At 34.5% G+C, this 22,112-nt stretch overlaps 1 protein-coding gene across 8 annotated transcripts in view; it reads right to left on the bottom strand.

The window, feature by feature from the left end:
- The window catches only part of ZCCHC7 (zinc finger CCHC-type containing 7), a 235,435-nt gene that overhangs the window by 10,115 nt on the left and 203,208 nt on the right, over positions 1-22,112 (bottom strand). For all 8 annotated transcript variants that reach the window (XM_007968714.3, XM_007968712.3, XM_007968717.3 and 5 more), the window contains exon 6: positions 20,942-20,977. In XM_007968714.3, the coding sequence (XP_007966905.3) occupies positions 20,942-20,977 (36 nt within the window). The remainder of the gene's footprint in view (positions 1-20,941; positions 20,978-22,112) is intronic.

Raw genomic sequence — 22,112 nt, 5'->3', positions numbered from 1 at the left:
AGTGAAGGCTGAAATCACTAGAGTGGACAGGATCACCATGGAGAGTGTAAGAGTGGCTGTGGGCTGAGGAAGGAACCTGAAGACATCAATGCTTAAGGGGCGGGCAGAGGAGCCTGTGAAATGGACCTAGAAGGGAAGGTTAAAGGATGCAGAGACATAGGAGAATATAGTAACAGACCTTAGAGAGTTGTTTCAAGAAGGATGAACTGATCTATAATGTCAAATATAGCAGAGAGGCCTAGTGAGATTAGGACTGAGAAACACCCATTCAAAGTGGCAACTGCTCAGATAACCTTACTATGAAAATTCTGAGATATTCTAGAAAGAGTAAAAGGCAGCAGGATGAACAGTAAAGTGATGCATACAAAGGTGGTAAAATGATAAAAAGAGCAAAGAAATCATTACTCATAAAAGCCAGGATCTGTGAACTTAACCTGGAATTTTTTTTTTCTTTAAAGCCAGGTTACTTCCAGTGAGCAGAAACAGCACACAGGATTTTGGCATAGCTGCAATTTTCTGTTACTTCAACATGGCAATAGTTAACTTGTGTGTGTACTACATAACTAATTTATTCTTTTGCACATGTATTTTACATACTTTTCAGTATGTATATTAGATTGGTGCAAAGGTAACTGTAATGGCAGTTTCTGCCATTTAATAGCAAGAACCTCCTTTGCACCAACCTATTATTTCAGAATAAAAAATGTTTTAAAAAATTGAATGGAAGTTGTAGGAGAGAGAAGTTATATATTGAGAAGGATCAAGGGGCAGAGTAAGATGAAGCAGTACCCAGGAAGGGGATTTGGTGGAGTCTGTTTATAGAATGGGAAAGACTTGAACATCTGGGAAAGACAGTGGAGATGGAGAAGTTGAAACCAAAGGAGGAAAGCAGATGATGGACACAGACCTCTGAGGAGGTGGTGACTGTAAACAGGAGGAGAAAAACCTAGTCCCTGCACACCCCCATGCTTTGGGGAGACTGGAAGAAAAGTTAAGGATCGGCTTAAATGTGGATCACTTTATTTCTTAGGTTGTTTATTGAGAGTCCTTAACAAAGAGTGCTAGTCTGCCAACTAATTGGTTTTTTTTTTTTGGACTCTGTTGCCCAAGCTGGAGTACAGAGGCACAATCATGGCTCACTGCAGCCTCGACCTCCCAGGCTCAAGCAATTCTCCCAGTTCAGCCTCCCAGGTAGCTGAGACCACAGGGGTGCACCACTATGCCTGGCTACTTTAATTTTTATATATATATATATATTTTAAATTTTTGGTAGAGACAGGGTCTCGCTATGTTGCCCAGGCTGGTCTGGAACTCCTGGGGTCAAGGGATCCTTTCACGTTGGCCTCCTAAAGTGCTGAGACTGCAGGCATTAGCCACCACGGCCAGCCCTAATTTTGTTTTTTCTTTGAGATAGCGCCTTGCTCTGTCACTCAGCCTGGAGTGCAGCGGCACAATCTCAGCTCACTGCAACTCCACCTCCTGGGCTCGAGCAATCCTTGAGTTTCAGCCTCCTGAGTAGCTGGGACCATAGGTGCATGCCACCACGCCCAGCTAATTTTTGTATTTTTAGTAGAGATGGGGATTTGCCATGTTGCCTAGGCTGGTCTCAAACTCCTGGGCTCAAGTGAATTGCTTGCCTTGGCATCCCAAAGTACTGGGATTATAGGCGTGAGCCAACATGCCCAGGCCCCCTAATTTTGTTTTTAATGTTGCAAACAGGTGGTTTGTAAAGGTTTTATTTCCTTGATATAGGAAAATGATAAATAGGTTATAAAAATATTCTTCAGGTCGGGCACGGTGGCTCATGCCTATAATCCCAGCACTTTGGGAGGCCAAGGTGAGTGGATCATCTGAGGTCGGGAGTTTGAGACCAGCCTGACCAACATGGAGAAACTCCATCTCTACTAAAAATAAAAAAAAATTAGCCCGGCGTGGTGGCGCATGCCTGTAATCCCAGCTACTCGGGAGGCTGAGGCAGAAGAATCGCTTGAACCCGGGAGGCGGAGGTTGCAGTGAGCCGAGATTGCGCCATTGCACTCTAGCCTGGGCAACAAGAGCGAAACTCCATTGCAAAAAACAAAAACAAAACCCAAACCCAAACCAAACTAAACCAAAACAAAAAAAAACTACTTCAAACAACTTTACTTTCAGCTCTTATTCCCTAAAATGAGAAACTGTAGCAAAACAATAACCTCAACTATCTTTTCTACTGAAAACAATAAATGAAAGCTACACAAAATGGAATTTACAACCTCAGGTATTATCAACTGGGATATAATAAAAATAACAAGGGTTTTATATTCTGCAATTAAAAATGGGGTTCATAAATTAAGACTAGCTAAAAGTCATTAAACAGAGTTTGGTTTTTTTTTTTTTTTTTTTTTGAGATGGAGTCATGCTCTGTCATTCAGGCTGTAGCACAGTGGCACGATCTCGGCGTACTGCAACCTCACCCTCCTGGGTTCAAGTGATTCTCCTGCCCCAGCCTTCAGAGTAGCTGGGATTATAGGCACATGCCAGCACACCTGGCTAATTTTTGTATTTTTAGTAGAGATGGGTTTTTGCCATGTTGGCCAGGCTGGTCTTGAGCTCCTGACCTCAACTGATCCACCTACCTCAGCCTCCCAAAATGCTGGGATTACAGGCGTAAGCCACCGCGCCTGGCCTAAACAGAGTTTTAACAGGTATGCATATAAGCCGTGTATCACTTATTGCAGTGGTTCACAAATTTCTTCACATAGAACACTGTGAAGACATGAAATTATTAAGCAGAAATGATTTTCCACCCACAAAGATAGCTATATATTATTTGATGTGACATCAAATTGCAGCCACAAGCATACATGGCTTAAGAGAAATAAAAACAAAAGAGATGGTGTCATAGATGTGAAGGTAGAATGGATGTTTCAAGGAAGAAACCATTAAAAGCTACTGATGGGTTATACAAGATGGAGACTATGAAATCCACTGGACTTAGTAAACAGGAAGTTGTTGGCAAATGGAGAAACTATTGTGAGTAGTTTCTTTTGAGGGGTAGAGGTACAAGCCAGATTGTAATGGATTTATTATAAGTAGAAAGCTGCTGAAGAACAGAACATAGATGACCTTTCCAAGAAATGAGACTCTGTATCCAAGAAGGGAAGGGGACAAGTAGAGCAGAATACAAGTCGAAGGATGCCTCCATCAGTGAGATTTACCAGAGTGCTGGGCCCATGGCATGAGTGTATGCATGCATTGCTTCATTAATTTGTTCAAAAAATAATTATTGAGTGCCTAATACATGCCAGACATTGTTCTAAAATCAGGTAACTGAGAAGTGAGCAAGATAAAAATCATTGCTCACCTCTCTAGTACTGGAAGATAAACAGAGTCAATAATACACAAACATACAAAATATTAGCGAAAAATAGTATGCAAACAATTAAAATAGTTATGTGAATGAGAATCACTAGTGGTGACTTAGATTGACTTTTTTGGGGAAGCCTCAACCAGGATGGTCCTTTCTTATAACAAGAAAATCCAGGTATGTGATGCCTGGGGAAACACCACTCTTGGCGTAAGGCATGGGGAACGAGTAGTACAAAGCCCTAAGGTAGGAACAAACTTACCATATTTGAGGATCTGAAAAAAATACCGGTAAATTTGGAAGTGGAGTAGGTGAAGGAAGAGTGAAAGAGGAGGTTCTAGAGGACAGGGAGGGACTAGATCACTTAGGGCTTTATAAATCAGGATGAAGAATATCAGATTTGTTTTAAGTGGCATGGGATGCCCATGATGGGTTTGAAGCTAATGGTAGGTGATCAATAACTAGTTGGTAGCTGTCAGCAGGGATTGTGATGATAAAAAGGATCATCTACTCCCCAAATAATAAATGCTTTCTGAAAAGGTCTATGTTCACAAATTTTTCTATTTATGTTTGTTTGTGCAAATATAAGACATAACTTATCTTTTAATTTAATTTTTTTAGGAGATGGGGGTCTTGCTATGCTGCTGAGGCTGGTCTCGAACTCCTGGGCTCAAGCAATCTTCCTGCATTGGCCTCCAAAAGCACTAGGATTATAGAAGTGAACCACTGTGTCCAGCTGGTTTTACATTTTTTAATGGCTAAAATAATAATAATCACCACAGAATAGTTTGCAACACATGAAAATTATGTGAAATTCAAATTGTAGTGTTTATAAATATTTATTGGAACACAGGCACACACATTGGTTTACAAATTTTCTATGGTTGATTTCACGCTATAAGGATAGAGTTATAACAGAGACCATATGGCCTGCCAGGTTAAAATATTTACTACCTGGCTCTTTATAGAGAAAGTTTGCTGACCCATGACCTAGAACATAGGAAGTGCTCAATAAACAAACAGGTGGTGAATGAGTAGGTATTAAAGACTTCAAAAGAGAGTGGAAATAAGTTATGCACCAATAAAGGTGGCAAAAGTAGATACAAACACTGAAAATCTCTGCTACTAACTGAGGACACGAGAAAAAGTTTCATGGAATTTTTCCGAATTTATTTTATTGCCTAAATTTGAGGAAATAACAGGTAGTTCTCATGTATTTATCCCTTAGTAGGAATTTTTAATTCAAAGGTTACTGAGTTCCTACTTTGTACAACACATTGTAATAGACACCGTGAGGAATACGGAGATAATAGACGGAAGAGCAAATATAGTAAAGATTTTAAAAGACGAAAGCACTAGGGAGGCTGAGGCCTACAAAATGGAATTAAGTGTGCATCAAATACATATTTTCTACTAAAAAACTGCATCAGCACAATTTCTTCTAAGATGCTGTTAGGCCACAGCCTGAAAGAACAAATCATATGTCTTGCTGCTATAGAATGAATCCTAAACGAGTTATTTAGATTTTAAAGAATTAAATATTTTACAACCAATAACATGCACATGGCATACAATTCAAAAGACACTAAGAGATACGGTAAGAAGTCTGTCTCCCACTTCTATTCTCACTCAGTTCCCCTTTCCTCAACGGCAACTACTATTACCAGATTCTTGTGTTCACAAAGACAGTACAGGCATATACAAGTGTGTGGATATGCGTATGTACTATATATGCACACACACATAATACAAAGATATATATTTGGCTTATTCAAAGAAAAAGCATGAAGAAAAGGATTTTAAGGACTGGGGGCACTCAAGGGCAAAACTGGCAAACTCTTCCTAAGACCCAGATGCTCTGATAAAATTTAGTTATCAATGCATTTTGGGATTATGTTCTAATGTGGGCTCCACTATTTACTAGCTATGTGACCTTAGTCAAGTTATTTACATGGTCGTTCCTTCATTTTACTCATCTGTAAAATGGGGATAATAATAGTAAGAGTGCTCCCTCATTAACACTGCTGTGAGGCATAAATGAAACTTACTCATCTTACATAACAACCTATCAGTAAAACCTGACCAGGTGACCACTTCCTCTTGATACAGACTCTTCATTCAGCTTCCCAGACAACATGCTCTCCTAGTTTTCTTCCACTTCATCGGCTATTTCTTCTGCAGTCTCCTTTGTTGGTTTCTATCCATCTCTCTGTCCAATTACACTGCAGTGCCCCAGGGTTCAGTCAGTCCTTAGACTGCTTTTCTTCTCTATTTAATCTGCTCTCATCTAACAGTATAGATTTACATTAACCTTTATCCTTGCCATTCTAAAATTCTATCTTCAGCCTTGATCTCTGTTAACTCTACACTCAAGTATCTCTACTAGAAAGTCTAACCGGCACCTCAAATTTAGTTAGTTAAAATCAAATTCTGTTCTTCCCCCACTCCAAATATGTTCCTCCCAAAATCTTTCCCATCTCATCGGCAACTTTATCCTTCCAGTTGCTTAGGCCAAAAATGAACAACCTTAACTGGTCTCTTGCTTATACCTCATACCCAGCCCATCAGCAAAGCTTGTTGGCTCTGCAAATACATTCGCCTCTTTCCACTCTACCAGTACTGTCCTGGTTCAATTACTCAACTCTCGTTTGGATGATTACAAGAACATCATAACTGGTCTCTTTGTTTCTATCCCTGCCCTCTACAGCTTACTCTAAACATAAGATGATCCTTATAGCATGCAAATCAGAACATATCACTTTTCAGCTCAAAACTCTAATTAAAGTTTCTCATCTCAGAGTAAAAGCCAAAAACTTTACAATGGCCTGTAATTTTCATTTTCCCACCTCTCTAACCTCATCTCCTACTACTTTCCCTCACAGCAAGCCTGTCATGCTAGCCTTTTCACTGTTCTCTGAATACCCCAGACAAACTTCCACCTCAGTACTTTGCACAAGCTACTTGATCTGCCTGGATCACTCTTCTCCCAGATTTAACATGGTGCACTCCTTCACTTCCTTCAAGCCTTGGCTCAAATGTCGTCTTCTCAGTAAGGCCTTCCTGACCACCATATTTAAAATGGCTAGCTCCCTCCAATCTGTACTCCCTATCCTGCTGCACTGCCATTTTATTTTAAAAAGATCAACCAAACAAACAAACAAACAAAACTCTCCATGGCACTTATCATATCTGATATACTATATATTTTACTACCTATCCACTCCCAACTCCACCCCCAGGCTAGGAGAAAGTAAGTTCTGTGAGGGCAGGGATTTTTGTCTGGTTTTGTTCACTGCAGTACTTCAGCTCCTGGAATAGGGCCAGGCATATAGGAGTAGTTCAGTAAATATTAATGAATGAATAATGAGGTAATGCATAAGTAAAGCACATGGCCTTAGTAAGCATCCAATACAATTTAGCTATTGTTAATAAAAATTTGCATACTTTGGGAAACTATTAATTTTTTATGTCACTAAGGGAAAACCTATAAAATCATGCTTAAATATATTAAAAAGCCTGAATAAATTAATAATACAGCTTCCTTATTGTCTCCCCTTCTTCACACTGAGAATGTGGTATATACTCTGACAAAATCAGGAAAGAATTAGCAATGCAAAGTGAATAGGAACTCAGTCTTATAGTACCAGGAACAAAGAGATCGTTCTTAATCGAGATTTTGAAAGCATGTTTCATGTTGATACTTCTTATTTTAAAGGAATCTCAAATTTAACCCCTGAAAGAAATGTAAACATGTGGATGTTCATTCATCTGAATAATGTCACTAGTTAAAAACTTCCATTATTACTAATAAAAATAGCAACAGTATATTGTGTTATGAAATTCTAAACTGTTTCACAATAATTAATTAGTAAATGACATGACAAACGCTATCTACATACTCTCATTTTAATAAACTATCATGTACTAGGGCTTAATAGGAATGAAATCAGCCTAGATCTTACCTAATTAGAGAACATTTCTGTATTAGAATACAGTACTGAAAACTCAAGAGTGGTTTCCAGTGGACAAGTTTTCATACTATGATCTAACAAAAATCTCTAAGCTATTTAAAGTGTTAGAATTAGAAATTTGTGACTCAATACTTATGCCTTGGAGCATGTCTTTATTTTTAATTAACAGTAAAGGTCCAATTTAAAGCAGAATGTGTCAACTGATTAGCTCTAAGTTCAGGGTTCTGTCATACATGCCTGTACTGCTGACAAAAAGTTAAATGCAAGGCAATGAATGTAGTTTTTGTGAACTTTTTAAAGTCAAAAAATTTATCTAAAGACTTTGACCCAATGGATACCAAATTAACTACTTATAAAAGCAGGTCTTTTGTATTTCTTCTTTTTATTTTTTGTTACAGACATTTAAATAATCTATATTTGTAGGGTGATATCTTGGAGATTACTTTACTATCAATATATAGAAGTAATAACCTGGTAGATAGCATTACCTATGAAAGGTCCATCCCATCTGCTATTCTTGCTGAAAGCTTTTCATGCACCAGTAAACTCAGTAAATATCAGAAGATAAAGCATAAGCCTACCACGCCACGGATTTACTCCTAATGTCTCCTCAAAGTGCAGCCCGATGCAACGATTACAAATGATTTTCTTCTAATGTCATTTTACATAACCCTTTTTTCTGCATGAGTAGTTAGTGTGGAATGAATGAATGAATGCCATTAAAACAGTTAATCATTATCTGGGACACTGGCCTTACTCCCTTCACTACTAGGAATCTCCATGACAAAGGCCAAGAGCTAGAGCTGCCTCAGTGTCCTATTTCTAACAGTAATTTTTTATGCAAATGAACCTGCTGGGCATCTCCCTCTGTGACCTTCAGCTGCCCTTATCTAAACTGACTTTGATCCAATGAGGGCTTGCATCTAGCTGAAGCTCATTACTATATAGGATATGTAATCAATTTCACTAATTAAAGGGTATTTTCTATTCTGTGAATGCAAAATGGATTTATTTTTATAATCACACATATGCTTAAAGACTACACTATGTGTTTCTATTTATTAATCCAGTTTGCTATATGAACATATATTAAAAAGCAAATATATTAAATACCTGAGGTAAATGCATTCATAACCAAATGTAACACTGAGAAAAATAGAGCTTGGCTCCAATCTTACTGACTAAATCACATGTGCATAAGCATCTCTTCAATCAATATGATTTTCATGTTTGAGAACAACCTTATTCTCTCATATTTCCAAATCAATTTATTCTTTCTATAAACTCACTAATAGGACAAGCTTTATCCCAATAGTCATGTACCTAAAAAACCTAACCCAAGTAATCAAATAGGACTTCTCAAGAAAATGTTACCCCAAACCAAAAGCTTGTCATCATATTCAAAGTCTATTAGTTGAGGTGACGTAATAGCATCATTTTGGAATTTGAGTAGAACAAAAGTTTAAATTTAAAATATACCTTTCTGTTTCAAGATATTGCTTTTCTTTTCTTTTCTTTTTTTTTTTTTGAGACAGTCTTACCCTGTCGCCTAGGGTGGAGTGCAGTGGTGTGATCTTGGCTTACTGCAACCTCCACCTCCTGAGTAGCTGGGACTATAAGCACCCGCCACCACACCTGACTAATTTTTGTATTTTTAATAGAGATGGGGTTTCACCATGTTGGCCAGGTTGGTCTCGAACTCCTGACCTCAAGTGATACACCTATCTCGACCTCCCAAAGCACTGGGATCACAGGCGTAAGCCAACGCACCCAGCCAAGATACTGCTTTCTACTAGCTACTCTAGAAATCAGACATACTTTTCTAAATTTTTATTTCATTTTATAAAGAGTAGTCAGGGAAAGAAGAATGTATACTTTCCCTTTCCTTTGGGATTGTTTAAAATATGAACACCAACAGAATTGTAATTAGTATATATCCAGGGGGTAGGAGTGGGTATGGAATATCTGGGGCCTAAAGGAATCAAATAAAGAAACCTAAAAGTTAGGCACACTGTTTTATAATGAACTGAACCAAAGCAGAGGCTGTGAGACAACAAAGATGATACTGTATTACAAAAATGCCAAAAATTGTTCCCTTTCCTCCCTTTAAGGTGTTTTTCTGAGTGGATCCTCACACCTAAGACCTGAACTCTAGGCCTACTTCAACTGTGGTTTTGGACAAAGTCTTCCATTTGTATACTGTTCTGGCAAATATTCACAGTATTAACTTCCCTTTTGGGAATACTAGGAGGAATTTTCTCCAAGCTAATGGCTTTAGAATTATTTTAAAATAGTGCTTCCTCTGTGAAGTTTTTAAAGCTTTTATTTTTTCTTAGTGAAAAAGCAGAATTCCCTGTATTCTAGTGGACATTGTTACTAATTTTCCTCACATGTTAAAAATGGCATTAAAAGTACCATGTATATCATATATACATAATATTTTTATGTGTTAAAAAACTATGTCATGTACCCAACAGACTCCCAATCCATTGGGTAATTCCTTAATTAGGCAGATTTTTGAAACATGTATTATGTACACAACAGACCAGAACGCCTCCTTTGGAGCATTTTCTAGTCTATCGGGTGATTACATCATTAAGCCACACATGCTACGTAGAAAAAATCCTTATGAAAATTCATGAAAAAATGTACAGCCCATCATTAGCATGCAGCAGACATGTATGCTTTTGATATTTTCTCTGCTTAAAAAAAAAAAAAAAAAAAACCCCAAAAAAAAAACAACTAAATGAAGTAATTAGTCCAGGTCATGAAAACATGGGAAAGGTACCAGACACTGGTGAAAATAGTGAAAATAAAAATAGTAAAAAAAAATGCATCTCTCATGGTTTACCTGAGAGTAATTTGCCTTACTGGAAAAAAGATTCTTAAAAAGTGTTCATTTGAACTGCAGAATAATGTGTGTTGCTTTAGTTATTTGATATTTCCTGTATCTCCGTAACTTCCTCCCTACTTCTCTTTCAGATACACTGAAATTTTATAAACCAATGGGTTGAAAGGTTGCGGATGATCAATCATTCAAGGCCTTGCACTACTTTATGTTTGTATACTTAAGTCTTCATTTTATGTAGTCAAGAGTGCAAGGAATTACATAATTATATCTTTTTCAGTAAATCGAAACTACATTAAAGTAATGTAAATAGATATAAAATGTTGGTATAACTTCCAATAGTGAAAGGGTTATATCTTCACAACATTAACCACTATGCAAAATCTAAAATATAATATATTTGAAGACTAAAAACAAGCATGAGTTTTATAAAAATGAGCTATTAAGCTTTTTAATTTATAACCTTTCTTTTTGTAAATGGGACACTCCCCCTGTCAAAACAACCCCACCAACAAAAAGAAAACCTCAGTAAGCAGAGAACAATGAACATATGCAACACAGTAAGGATCAGAGTAATTCACTTCCTGAATGCTCCAAATCTTTGTGGCTTAAAAAGCATCCCAATTTTCTCTAAAGGTAGTAGCATTTATTCATTGGGCCATAGCTAATTTTACATGGAATGCAAAAATGTTAGTTTAAGTTTAATATACCACCCTATTTAAATATTTCCAATGTAGCTCTCAAACTGCAGAGCTATCCCTCTATTTTAATTTTAAAGTAAGTTAGCAAAGGCTTCCTTCTTAATCCCTAGAGACTACCTACATAGTGACACAAACGCACAAATTTATGACAGCAACATAAATGCTCTTCTGAAGTAATGTGCAACATTAAGTGAAAATCGTTTCCTGGAAAGATATTATAGGTATCTATATTTTATTTGCCATCTTAAACATATCTGAGTCTTTATGGCCTTATTTTAAAAATGTATTTCCTTTTTATATTTCCTGGTGCAAATGGACTGCATAAATAAGCAATGTGCTATGAGGCTTCAGACCAGCCGATAAAACCTTTCAATTTTCATGCCAGCTTCTTCTTTTGTAATTCAAATCCGCCTGGAAACTGGCAGCTCTGAAAACTGAAACAAGCACTGCCACAAATACCTTGTAATGCTATCGACCTTGTCTGCCCATGCAGTGAGAAAGGGGGATGCGTATGTGTCTGCAGCCATCCAGATAACACAACTCATTTTTTTTGGGGGGGTGGGTGGGTGGGATGGGGTGGGGATAACAGAAGCCAGCCCCAGACTGTGCACCAAAAGCAGTCATTACCAGGCGAGCTGGAGAATAAGTCTCTTCAAAATACACAGTGCATTTAAAAACCATATATGAGGCTGAGCCACTGCTGTCATTACCAATTTTAATTTAGCTCCTTCAGTTTGCCAGCCAGATAAACTCTTTAGTGCTGTTTTTTAATCTATTTGCCACATTTTATGTTTAAGATTATAGTAATATGGACAGAAGAAGGAATCACTTTTAGGGGAAATAAAGAAATAGATCCGCTTATCGGCACCCATCAGAAAGTTCATTAATCAGCCAGGCTTTGTGCCCTCTAAATTGAAAGGTTAAATAATCCTCTCAGGAATATTTCTCGGCCCCTCCGCCAATTGTCCGGAGAGGAGCTGCCATTCATAGCATGCGGGATCGGTGACAGGGTATCTTACCACTGTTTGGACCCCAAACAATGATGGACAAATGGCTTGGTTTACAAAGAAACCATTTAGTACATGGATGGAGAAGGACCACAAGCTTTGATGCAGGATGGAGGGATGAAGGCATGGAGACAGGATGTAGGGTGAAGGGACAGAAAAGAACACATAAATGTGTAAATCTATGGACATTTTATCTGAATGTTTATTGGGTTAGACTATAAAGCATAGGAATCACACTAATACACGTCTTCCAACCATACGAAATGCTTAACATATTCAAATCTGCTTCTATATTTTGCATGTGATTGTACATGAACCTCAACAAAAAATTATAGAATAATAGAATCATAGCTCTATTATGTTTATTAGCTAATACACGGGGGATCCAAATAAACCCCAAGATTTTCATTTTTACCATAACTCCACATGACTTACAACATATGGCTCTCCCACCACCTGCCATCCCAACTCTGCTTATTCCACTGTAATACTCTTAACCATCGGTCACAAAGGCAGTCAAGGACCTGTTAGAAGGGGGAAGTAATGTTCTTTTGCTTTTACGATATGTTCCATCTTAGCCTCTGCTTGTCTTAAAACAAGGAACAAACATGAAATAGGAATGCTCTTTGAAAGAATACAAATTGCATGTACTGATAAAGTGCTTAAGTTTGAGTTGCCTTTTTCACTGGACCTATCTGAGAATACAGTTGGAAGTCTGCAGAACTGACCCAGCTCTTATATCACTATATTTTGCTAGGAAATCAGGCTGGTTTTTGGCATTAATCATGTGAAAGCATAAAGTAGTTTTACCCGAAGTGCAAAAAACTGATAAGCTATTTTGTTTCATTTCTTATCTGATTAACATAAGCCCTCTACCCCTAGCAGAAAGTATTCTAATTGGGGTACGTTTATGTTTGGGTGAATTTTTCAATTTCGTATTATTCTCATCATTTGTATAGAGAGCAAATATTTATATAATTTATTTGCTTATGATAGAGAACTATATTCAGATGGCACTGAAGTTATCACTTAAGAATCATACATTTATTAATATATATTTTCAAAGTGATATTGCATTTTTCTGATACATATTTTATACAGTCATTTTCATTAGGAAAGGAAGTAGCCTAAATGGAAAAGAATAAGACAAGTATAAATTATTGGAAAATGAAAACTGAGGAAACAATTTTGTCAACAAAAGATTCACTTCAATAAACATAAGAAGGAAACATTCTTAGGAGACAGAGTAAAGAGGTCCTTAGGAATATCCTAAGGTTGGGCAGAAGGCATTATAATAATCTGAGTTTGGGACGTCAGTCCGGAGGCCACCTCTACGGGTCTAAGATTCCTTTGGGTTTGCCATAGTACAGCTTGCATAGTGTTTAACATGCTCTATCTGTCAGGTATTGTACTTTACATTTATCATCTCATCATATACTTACAAAAATCCTACAAGGCATTATCCCCATTTTTCAGATGAAGAAATTGAAGACTTTAGAAGTTAAATATTTTAACTGTGTTTGCACATTTAGTATATGAGGAAAGACTCAGACTCTGAACCACAGTCCAGTCCCAAAGCTGGTATTCTTTTCTCTACTATGATTAAAAAAAAAATGCTACCTAGTAATTTCCTCAGAAATTTGCTTGCCCTTCTGGCCCAATTGTATAGCACAGTTTTCTAAGGACTTTGGTAAAAACAGGGAGGAAATGTACAACTGTAAACAAAGGAAATGTGAGAGAGCCAAGAAAACAAAATTGATATTGTATAAACAAAGTTAAGACACAACCCAAAACTTAGTTCTCCTAACTGAGTAAGAATGTGAGGTAATCCACAAATCAATATAAAGGAACATACTTATGTAAAATGGATGCATTACAAAATTGTAAAGATGATCTTATAATTTATCAAATTGATTCAGTTCTACATGATTATTGAAAAATGAATGAAAATTATCTAGTAGCTTTATTACCAGTTGATACACACATGTGCATTCCTTTTACAAAGCTAATACAAGTTTCTAAACACTCACTTTAAATCTTGTTTTGAAATGTGAGCTATCTATGTACTGGTGTACCAATTAAGGTGAAGTTCTAATTTAATCCCAAAGACATTAAACATTTTTTTTTTAAATGCTTTCTAAAGAGGTAACATATTTCTTCATTTGTTTAAGGTATTTCTTAAACACCAGAGCTGTTGGTCTTGGAGGACCATTGCACCAACCTCAAAATAGCTGGAATAAAATACTTATAAATGTACCAAAAAAACCCCACATATAACTTCCTTGAATTTCTGATATATAGGGATCAAATGACTAATAAATTTTAAGTCTAAAATCTCACTGATTTTTAACAATAATTCATTAACTTTTAGTCACTGAAAAGACTGTGCTTTTGAAACCTTAAACTTAAGTTTATCACCACAACTTATATCATAACATAAAATATAACACTATTTCAGAGAGACTGTTCATGTTAACAAGTCAAGGAATCTTTTTAGGAGTCTTTTCTTGCAGATTATTCAAATGATTGATCCAAACCCTTAAAGGTTATGGTTGATTATGATTGTAACTAATTGATTCCTAAATACTTAAGACCTTTAGGAATTACGGTAATCTACCATGTTATTCACATGCATGACTACCAAAATGAATGTCTAATACAAATATCATTGGTCTAGTATATTTTATCTACATTTACTGTTGCACTGAAATGTCCAGAAAAGACTATGGCAAGTATGATCACTTGGAATATAATTAATAAATGGCATGAAACACCTGTTCAAAGCACATATGCGAAATAATCACTTGAATATGCTAAAGTTATCTACATAATACTTCTACACTCTTTATGTGTACGTAACACGACAAAGAATTGGCATCGCTCAACACTTAAGATTTTAAAACTATAATTTATTATATAGTTACTGTACAATGATAAACTATTAATTTTGGAAAATCTAAGACTATTTGTTTATATTTATATTCATTTTTGTTGTAATAGGGTCACTCTTTCAAAGTGCAGAGTTACAAGTAAAAAGAAATGTAGCTTTGCCCCTGAGCAAGGATGACACGCAAATTCATGAAGTGTTCCATTAATTTTTTTAAAGAAAGAAATGTAGTTTTCTTTGAGATTATATGAATACTGTGGGTTTTAAAAAGGATTTTTGAAGTGTGTTATATATGTTAAAATAAGAAGCACTTAGAAATGAAATTTAATTACCACAGTATTTAATAATCAAGAATAAACTGCCCCTATAATGACTAACTATAATTCCTTTTTAAGTAATGCCGAACACACATGAGGAAGAGAGGAAAGGGTAATAAAAAAAAAAGTCCAAACGTGATGCTCCATTTGTCATCCTCAGGATAAACATTTGTTAACAGATAAGAAAACAGATGACCACAACAAGTACTTCTTTACATTTTTAAAACAGAAGTACAACTTTAAGTCCATATGAGAAATATTTAAGTCCTAAACATACTGGTCTTTGCCCCTAGCCACTAGGGGCAGGATTAAAAAGCACAGGGACTTTTTCCGTCAAATAAAGAAAGGAAGTCACTATTTATAGTAGAACTTCAGATTCAATTATTTGATTATTGAACAACATCTAATATCTACAAATATGAGCCAAATTCATGATGACTAATGAGTAGGTCATTAAAGATATTTAGAAGATGGTAAAAGCACAGCTGCTTCTATGCCAAAACATTTATGATAAATCTTTCTTAAATTGTGTGAAGGCTGCATACTTCTCATTGCTTCATTATCTAAAACACTTAAATCTACATTAGGATTACCATCGTAAAGTACTTGATATTATCTAAATATATTAATGCAAGGAAAAAACTATGCAAAATATGCCATATTGATTTCCCATTTAAACCAAATTAGTATTTGCATTAAAATACTGAAAATCAAGTAACTTCAAACTTCAGAATTGAAGGAGTGAACACTTCAGTATTTCTTTGTAAAGAAGAAAATACTAAGGTTCTCTCAAGTGCTCCAATAAATATAAATTACACCCAAATCTAAATCATCTTATTCTATCTCCATTCAAAAATAAATATGCATACATACAATTTCTAAGTATCTGTGGAAATGTTATGTGAGGAAAAATAACATATGCATTTATAATTCACAAAGTTCATTTTTCCTCCTTTCCTTTACAGTAGCTTTAGAAAATTGCTTTTTGATGATTTAGCAAATTGTATTTATTTTTAAAAGAATCTCATTTATTGAGATTGATAATTCCAGGTTTCATCTGCTTTGAAATTACATTTTCCAATGATAAGTTCTGGGAAAATGTGGTTCCACATGCCAGTGAAATAAAGATTAAAAAAAAAATCAGTTGACTTACTCTGTAAATGTAGTAATTTATCGTTCCTACTAAACTCAAAATATGAGAAGACTGAAGTAAAAATTATTAGGATAATTTTAACAGCAATTTAAGAACAAGACAAGTATTTAAATAACATAAAACTATTTATATAAATTTTGCATTTGAAATATCTTTAAAAATTTTAGTCATTCTCCAAATGTATTTTCTATCTCTGTTATCAGAGATGGACTATTACAAGTTATCGATGCTTATTAAAAAAAAAAATCTTGTTATTCAGACACCAAGAAACTCAAAAGATAAACCAGTCTGATTTATTTTGTAGTACTATAATGAAAAGATGGCCCTGACGCACTACAAAAGAGTCATGTGCCTTCTGAATGATCAGAGCACAGTCACGTTCACCTCAGTAGTATTTAGTACTAAGGGCATTTTAAATGAAAACTAAACCTCTGACAATTTGACAGAGATGTAATGTCTCAATAGCAACACCTGGTCAATCAAAACATTAAAACAGCAATACCAGATACAGAGGAAAAAAAAACTATAATTTACACAAGAGTATTTCTGGTTCTTGAGGAAGTGGGCAAAGTGAGTTGAACACAAAAGCTTCCAAAATGAACTTATAATGTATTAGCTTACGAAAAGCTATGTGTTAGGCCTCAAAAATGGTACCAGTAAAAATGGTGCTTAGATAACTCCAAAATCTAATTTTGGGGTTATTTAGCATTTTATAAGACAACAATATGTAACCAGTTCTATTATCTTAAACACACCAAAGCACACACAGAGAAAAACAGACCTATCACTTGATATCTACTGTGTGGATGGGGTTATTATGGTTTTTACAGATCTGCTTATGTAGCCAAGGACCTCTCAGAAAGATATTTAGGAATCCCAACATATATCCAATTAACCTGGAAAAGAAAAGATTCTGGCTGACTTTTTGAATCTCTTCATTTCACATTTTAAGTTATTTTAAAAGAAAAACATTCCATATTAGCATTAGGCAATTAGAAAATTATCTATCCTATCTTACATCACAATCTCAGGATAAAGGCTTTTGCATAGATATAGTCTCAGAACCAAAACCACCCTCTTATTCCTTCCTTCTGGACTGTAAAACATAGTTCTAGAGTTAAATCCAAATCTGTTGACATTTAGGGGTACCCACTATGTAGTATGGCATAGAATGCTTTAGAGAATAACATTCTCACTCAGTATATAACTCCAAACTGTGAAAACACAAAAAATACATTTCTAAATGGGTATTTCCAGGTAAGGACAGAAAACTAAGTGGCAAAATGAAATGTAATATTGTTACTTATGGTTTATAAGATATACTCTGACAAACTGTGGCCGTAAGCCTTTACTAGGCCAGAAAGGAAGGCAAGCACACTCACTTCTCTACTCTTCTCCATTTCCCAGAAAACAAATATTCTATTTATTGAAGTGTAAATTCTAGGCATTCAAAATATTATATATAAAAAAACAAGGCTTAATTCTTCTAAAGCAGTTACAATTTGCTTCCTGCTTAAATCTTCAGTTGAAATAAAAGGCAGTAGGGTTTGAAATACATTTTAACAATGCACACAAAGAAATCAAATGCAAAATTAAACATAAAAGATGCATTGTGCTTTTCGGTTCTTAACACATACAGCCCTCAAATAGCAAACTCCTGGTTACTTTTTAAAGTAGATTAAAAACAAGATTAACCAAATGTCCAACTCATGTCAAATCATAGCCTCTACTAGTTAAAAATTCTGTTGGTTGTAAAACTCTGTTGGTGGCCATATTGGCCCAGGATTTTTAATATAAATGAGAGTAGAAATGACAGGGGGTGGGGGAAGGGACATTCTTTCTTGAATAGTTAAAGAGGGAAAATTTTTATCTAGAATTAGTTATTTGAAAGATGAAAAAGAACATTAAAAGTCAGCCTCTACAAAAATCTGAAAATGTAGCAGAAATGAAAATACAAGAAGTTATATTATTAAACATTTAAAAACATTCTAAACATTTTTGAAGGAGGTAAAAATATTAACTATTTGAGGAAATTATGTAATTGTTAAATAAAAACAATATTTTTTTCTTTTTTTATGGTCTCCAAATTGATAAAGACATTAAATTATATAATTTTAGAATCATTAAAACATAAAAAGATGGTGTCATCAGATGGTTGTTAGAATATGGATGTTTGTGTGTATGTAGTCTTTTTAGTTTTATTAGCATGTACCCTTTAGAATGACGGTCTTTAGCTTTTATTAATGTAGTCAAGTCTAGCTGACTAAAAAGCTACTATATTCATATACAGGTTGTTGAAGATATTTCATTTTATTTTTCTTGAAATTGTTGAAAATAGTGAACACTTCTATAACTTTCTTCTTAGTTCTGAAAGTGTTTTAAGTAATTTTTTATTTGGAATATTTCAGAAGTCCACTAGTAACAATCAACTACACCACATTTCTTATGTGTTTGAGAAACAATATTCTATTTAACCTACAGACTTTTTTGATTTTTAAAGAAAATGATTCCTGGGTGAACATTAATTTACTATTAAAATTTAAGTTGCTCTATAAATGATCTTCTAGTTGGGAGGCACATAAAAGCAACTGTAAAGCTCCCAAATATAAACATTTCCAAACTGGATACTAACCACATTTTCCATCATTTGGGATAAGAAATCTGACAATTTTGGTTAGAAAAAATAATTAATCAATGCTTAAGTGCAGAAAGCTCCAGAGTTTTAAGCAGACTGGTTTAAATGAATAAGTAGTAATAATTCTAACCAAGGCTTCATTACTTGGTCATTGCGCTGACTGACTCAACATTCATGTGTGAGGGCTACTAGGAGTCAATAGATGGCAGTCCATCGCCTAGTAAAAGAGCTGAAGATGACTAAAATCACCATGCATCTTGTTTTTATTCAAGGTTGAATATTCCTTCATTGCATACATTTGGATATTGTCCATATACTGATAATTTAAATACTTAACTATTTTATTTTAGAGACACTGATATATGCACAACTTCATAAACACGTTAGTTTTATATTTATACTTGCATAGTAAACTCATTATTAATTTCAACTTGATAATTTATAAACTGTGATGGCAACTTCAATATTATTTTTAAAAAATTAACCAGGATTCCAGATTGGAACAAAGTTTTCAAATTGAATTTGTTATACCTATAAATAGAATATATTGTAATTCCTTAAAAAGTAAATTTATTTTGTTTTCATTTATTTTTTCCTAATGATTCTTTTTAAAATTTATGTTTCTGAACAGCTAAAATATTAAGCAAACCATCAAATATTTGTTATATTGAAACAAATTTTTACCCTTTAACTATAGGTATATAAAAGAACACAGGTGTAAATAATCAAAAGAGCAGCTTTAAAATCATACTCCTACACTTCAAGATTGGAATTGTTTAAATTAAGGGAAAAGCTGAAATAAATGCAATGTCAAATCTATAAGGATATTACTGTATACGGTTACAAAGAGGCTCTGTGATCTTGAAAAGTGTAACACATATAATTAGATTCTAATTAAGTTTAGGCTGTAAGAAATTCACTACATTAGGATAAAAAACTGCTATATAAGCACAAACTTAATGTATTCAGATGAATTACATCTGTAACATATATGTGTAACATACATGGGTATGTTCATACAGCTTTCTACTGAAAATCTTTAAATAAATTAAATGGTAATCACAAAGTGTGAAAACAAACCACCTTATATAATTTATGGCCTTTTGGGCCTGTAACAGACAGACAGGTAGTTTGAGTCTACTTGTTGGTTTACTTTTATTTCTCTAAGAAGAATGATAAGAAGAAAGTCATGTTTTGAAAGAACTTTGCCCTTTGTATTTTTACAAGCTGTCTTTGTGTAAACAAAACTTTGAAATATGCTAAACCTTAAGAAACAATGTTTAACAATTTTTAATTAATATATATTATGTTATATTACTGTAATAACTTAAAGAATAATGGTCTGTTGCTTTGCACAACATATTTAACACAGTAAAAGAAGTGAGTAGTAAGGCTATGGTGAATTATTGAAATGATTTAAGCTGAACAACATTAAAAGTAAACTAAATTCATAATATTGAGCACCAGTCAATTAGATTCTCTAGCAAACTATATTTTCTGCTTCTACTTAGCCTAAAATCATAATAAAAGGAAACCAGGAATTGAATAATTTGAATGGTATTAAGCAGATATTTATACATTTTGAATAAGTCAAGAAGGGCTTAAGGATATGACAGTTGAATTATTCTATATGAAATATACACTAAGCTTTTTCTAGATTCATTGAAAAAGATGAGTAACTGTTTCAGTAAAGGCAATTGAAGATACTGTGGACTGAATGCTTGTGGACTGTGGATAATACAACATTTAAAGACACTGGATTATTATTCTTTAAGGCTCCCAGTATACTTTTTCCCTTTAGTTTAATGAATACAGTCTGGAAGACTAAGAGATACCATGATGTAATCATTAAATGATGTGAGTAATAAAAAAAATCAAATTCTTTTAAGAACAGGAAGATAGGGTAGGGGGCAGTGGAAAAGAGAAAAAGTATATTATTGCTTTCTCAGTACAAAAACTCTTCAGATGTTTATTATCTTCCAGCAGAAGATGCTTGTCTATATTTTATGGTCAGCAGTTCAGAGAAGGGTAAATAGGCTAGGTCTTGGGGAAAATAAAAAAGGTGTTTCTACTCACCGTTAGGTGATACTGCCTCCAGATTTCTGTGCAAGCCTGGAAAATAAAAATATTGATCAGCTGGGAGCATGAAACAAGGTACTTTACAGCCTGTTGGTTTTGGCATAACCCAGCATCCACCGGTGTCGGTCACAGGAAAATAAGAAGCTTAACAGAAAGGGTCTGCATTTCAGCTTCAAAAACCTGGCTAGACAGTTTAATTGAATTTTACACTGGTTTAACACACTCCCTGCCATTGTCAGAAAGCCAGTAACAAAGTTTTCTCTCTCTTTTTCTTTTCAGGTTAGAAGTTTTGGGCACTAAGATGTGATAAAGAGCCATAACTCAGTTAAACTGATAAATGAACAGCAGTGGTCAAAATCAACAAAACTCACCAAGTACACCTTTTAAAACAACATTTTGAACTTTGGTAATAAGATGGAAAACAATTTAATAGTAACTGCTTTAAGAAGACTTCATTGTTATTATATATTTGTGACAGCTGTTGGCATCTTTTACCGAATCACTTGGTGCTAACTTTTAATACTCTATAAGAAAGAGAATTAAAAACAACAAGAACAAAAATGACAGCAAGAAACTAAAATCCAAAATGTCACATCTTTCCATATCCACATCTGTAGTGAGATCAACTTAAAAAAAACCCCCAAACCGCAATAATCTTGTAAAAGATATACTTACTGAAACCAGAATAGGTAACAACAAAAGAACCAACCAAACAAGCAAATATAAACAACAGCAGCAACAACAAAAACAGTGATTAGAATATATTTTCTTACGAATACATATATAAATCTTCTTATGCCTAAATTATGACCTTGTTAAGGACACTTTTTCTAACCAAGCTGCTTATGTATAGTTGATCAGTTTACCATCTTCTCAGGAGCAAAGAGTATGTTGTTTCTAACTATATAAATGATTTTAATAAATTAAAACACCAAGCAAAGGAAATCATGATTCTAAAAGTGAATGGAAATTTATAGCTTTTGTTTATAGATGCATGCCTAGAGTAAGACTGTCTGAAATCTTTGTAATTTTTGACATCTCCTGGGAAACAACTCCTTACTTGATTTGTCATTCCTCTTTCATTTATTTTTCAAAGTATTGATAAGACTAACAAAGGTAATTCATACCATCTGAAAATATCATGGGTATGACAAGAATTTAAGAAACA

Source organism: Chlorocebus sabaeus, chromosome 12 (assembly GCF_047675955.1).
Source record: "Chlorocebus sabaeus isolate Y175 chromosome 12, mChlSab1.0.hap1, whole genome shotgun sequence".
In the NCBI taxonomy this organism is placed as follows: domain Eukaryota; kingdom Metazoa; phylum Chordata; class Mammalia; order Primates; family Cercopithecidae; genus Chlorocebus; species Chlorocebus sabaeus.
The sequence above is the reverse complement of the archived record's forward strand: the minus strand, read 5'-3'. Positions and strand labels throughout refer to the sequence as shown.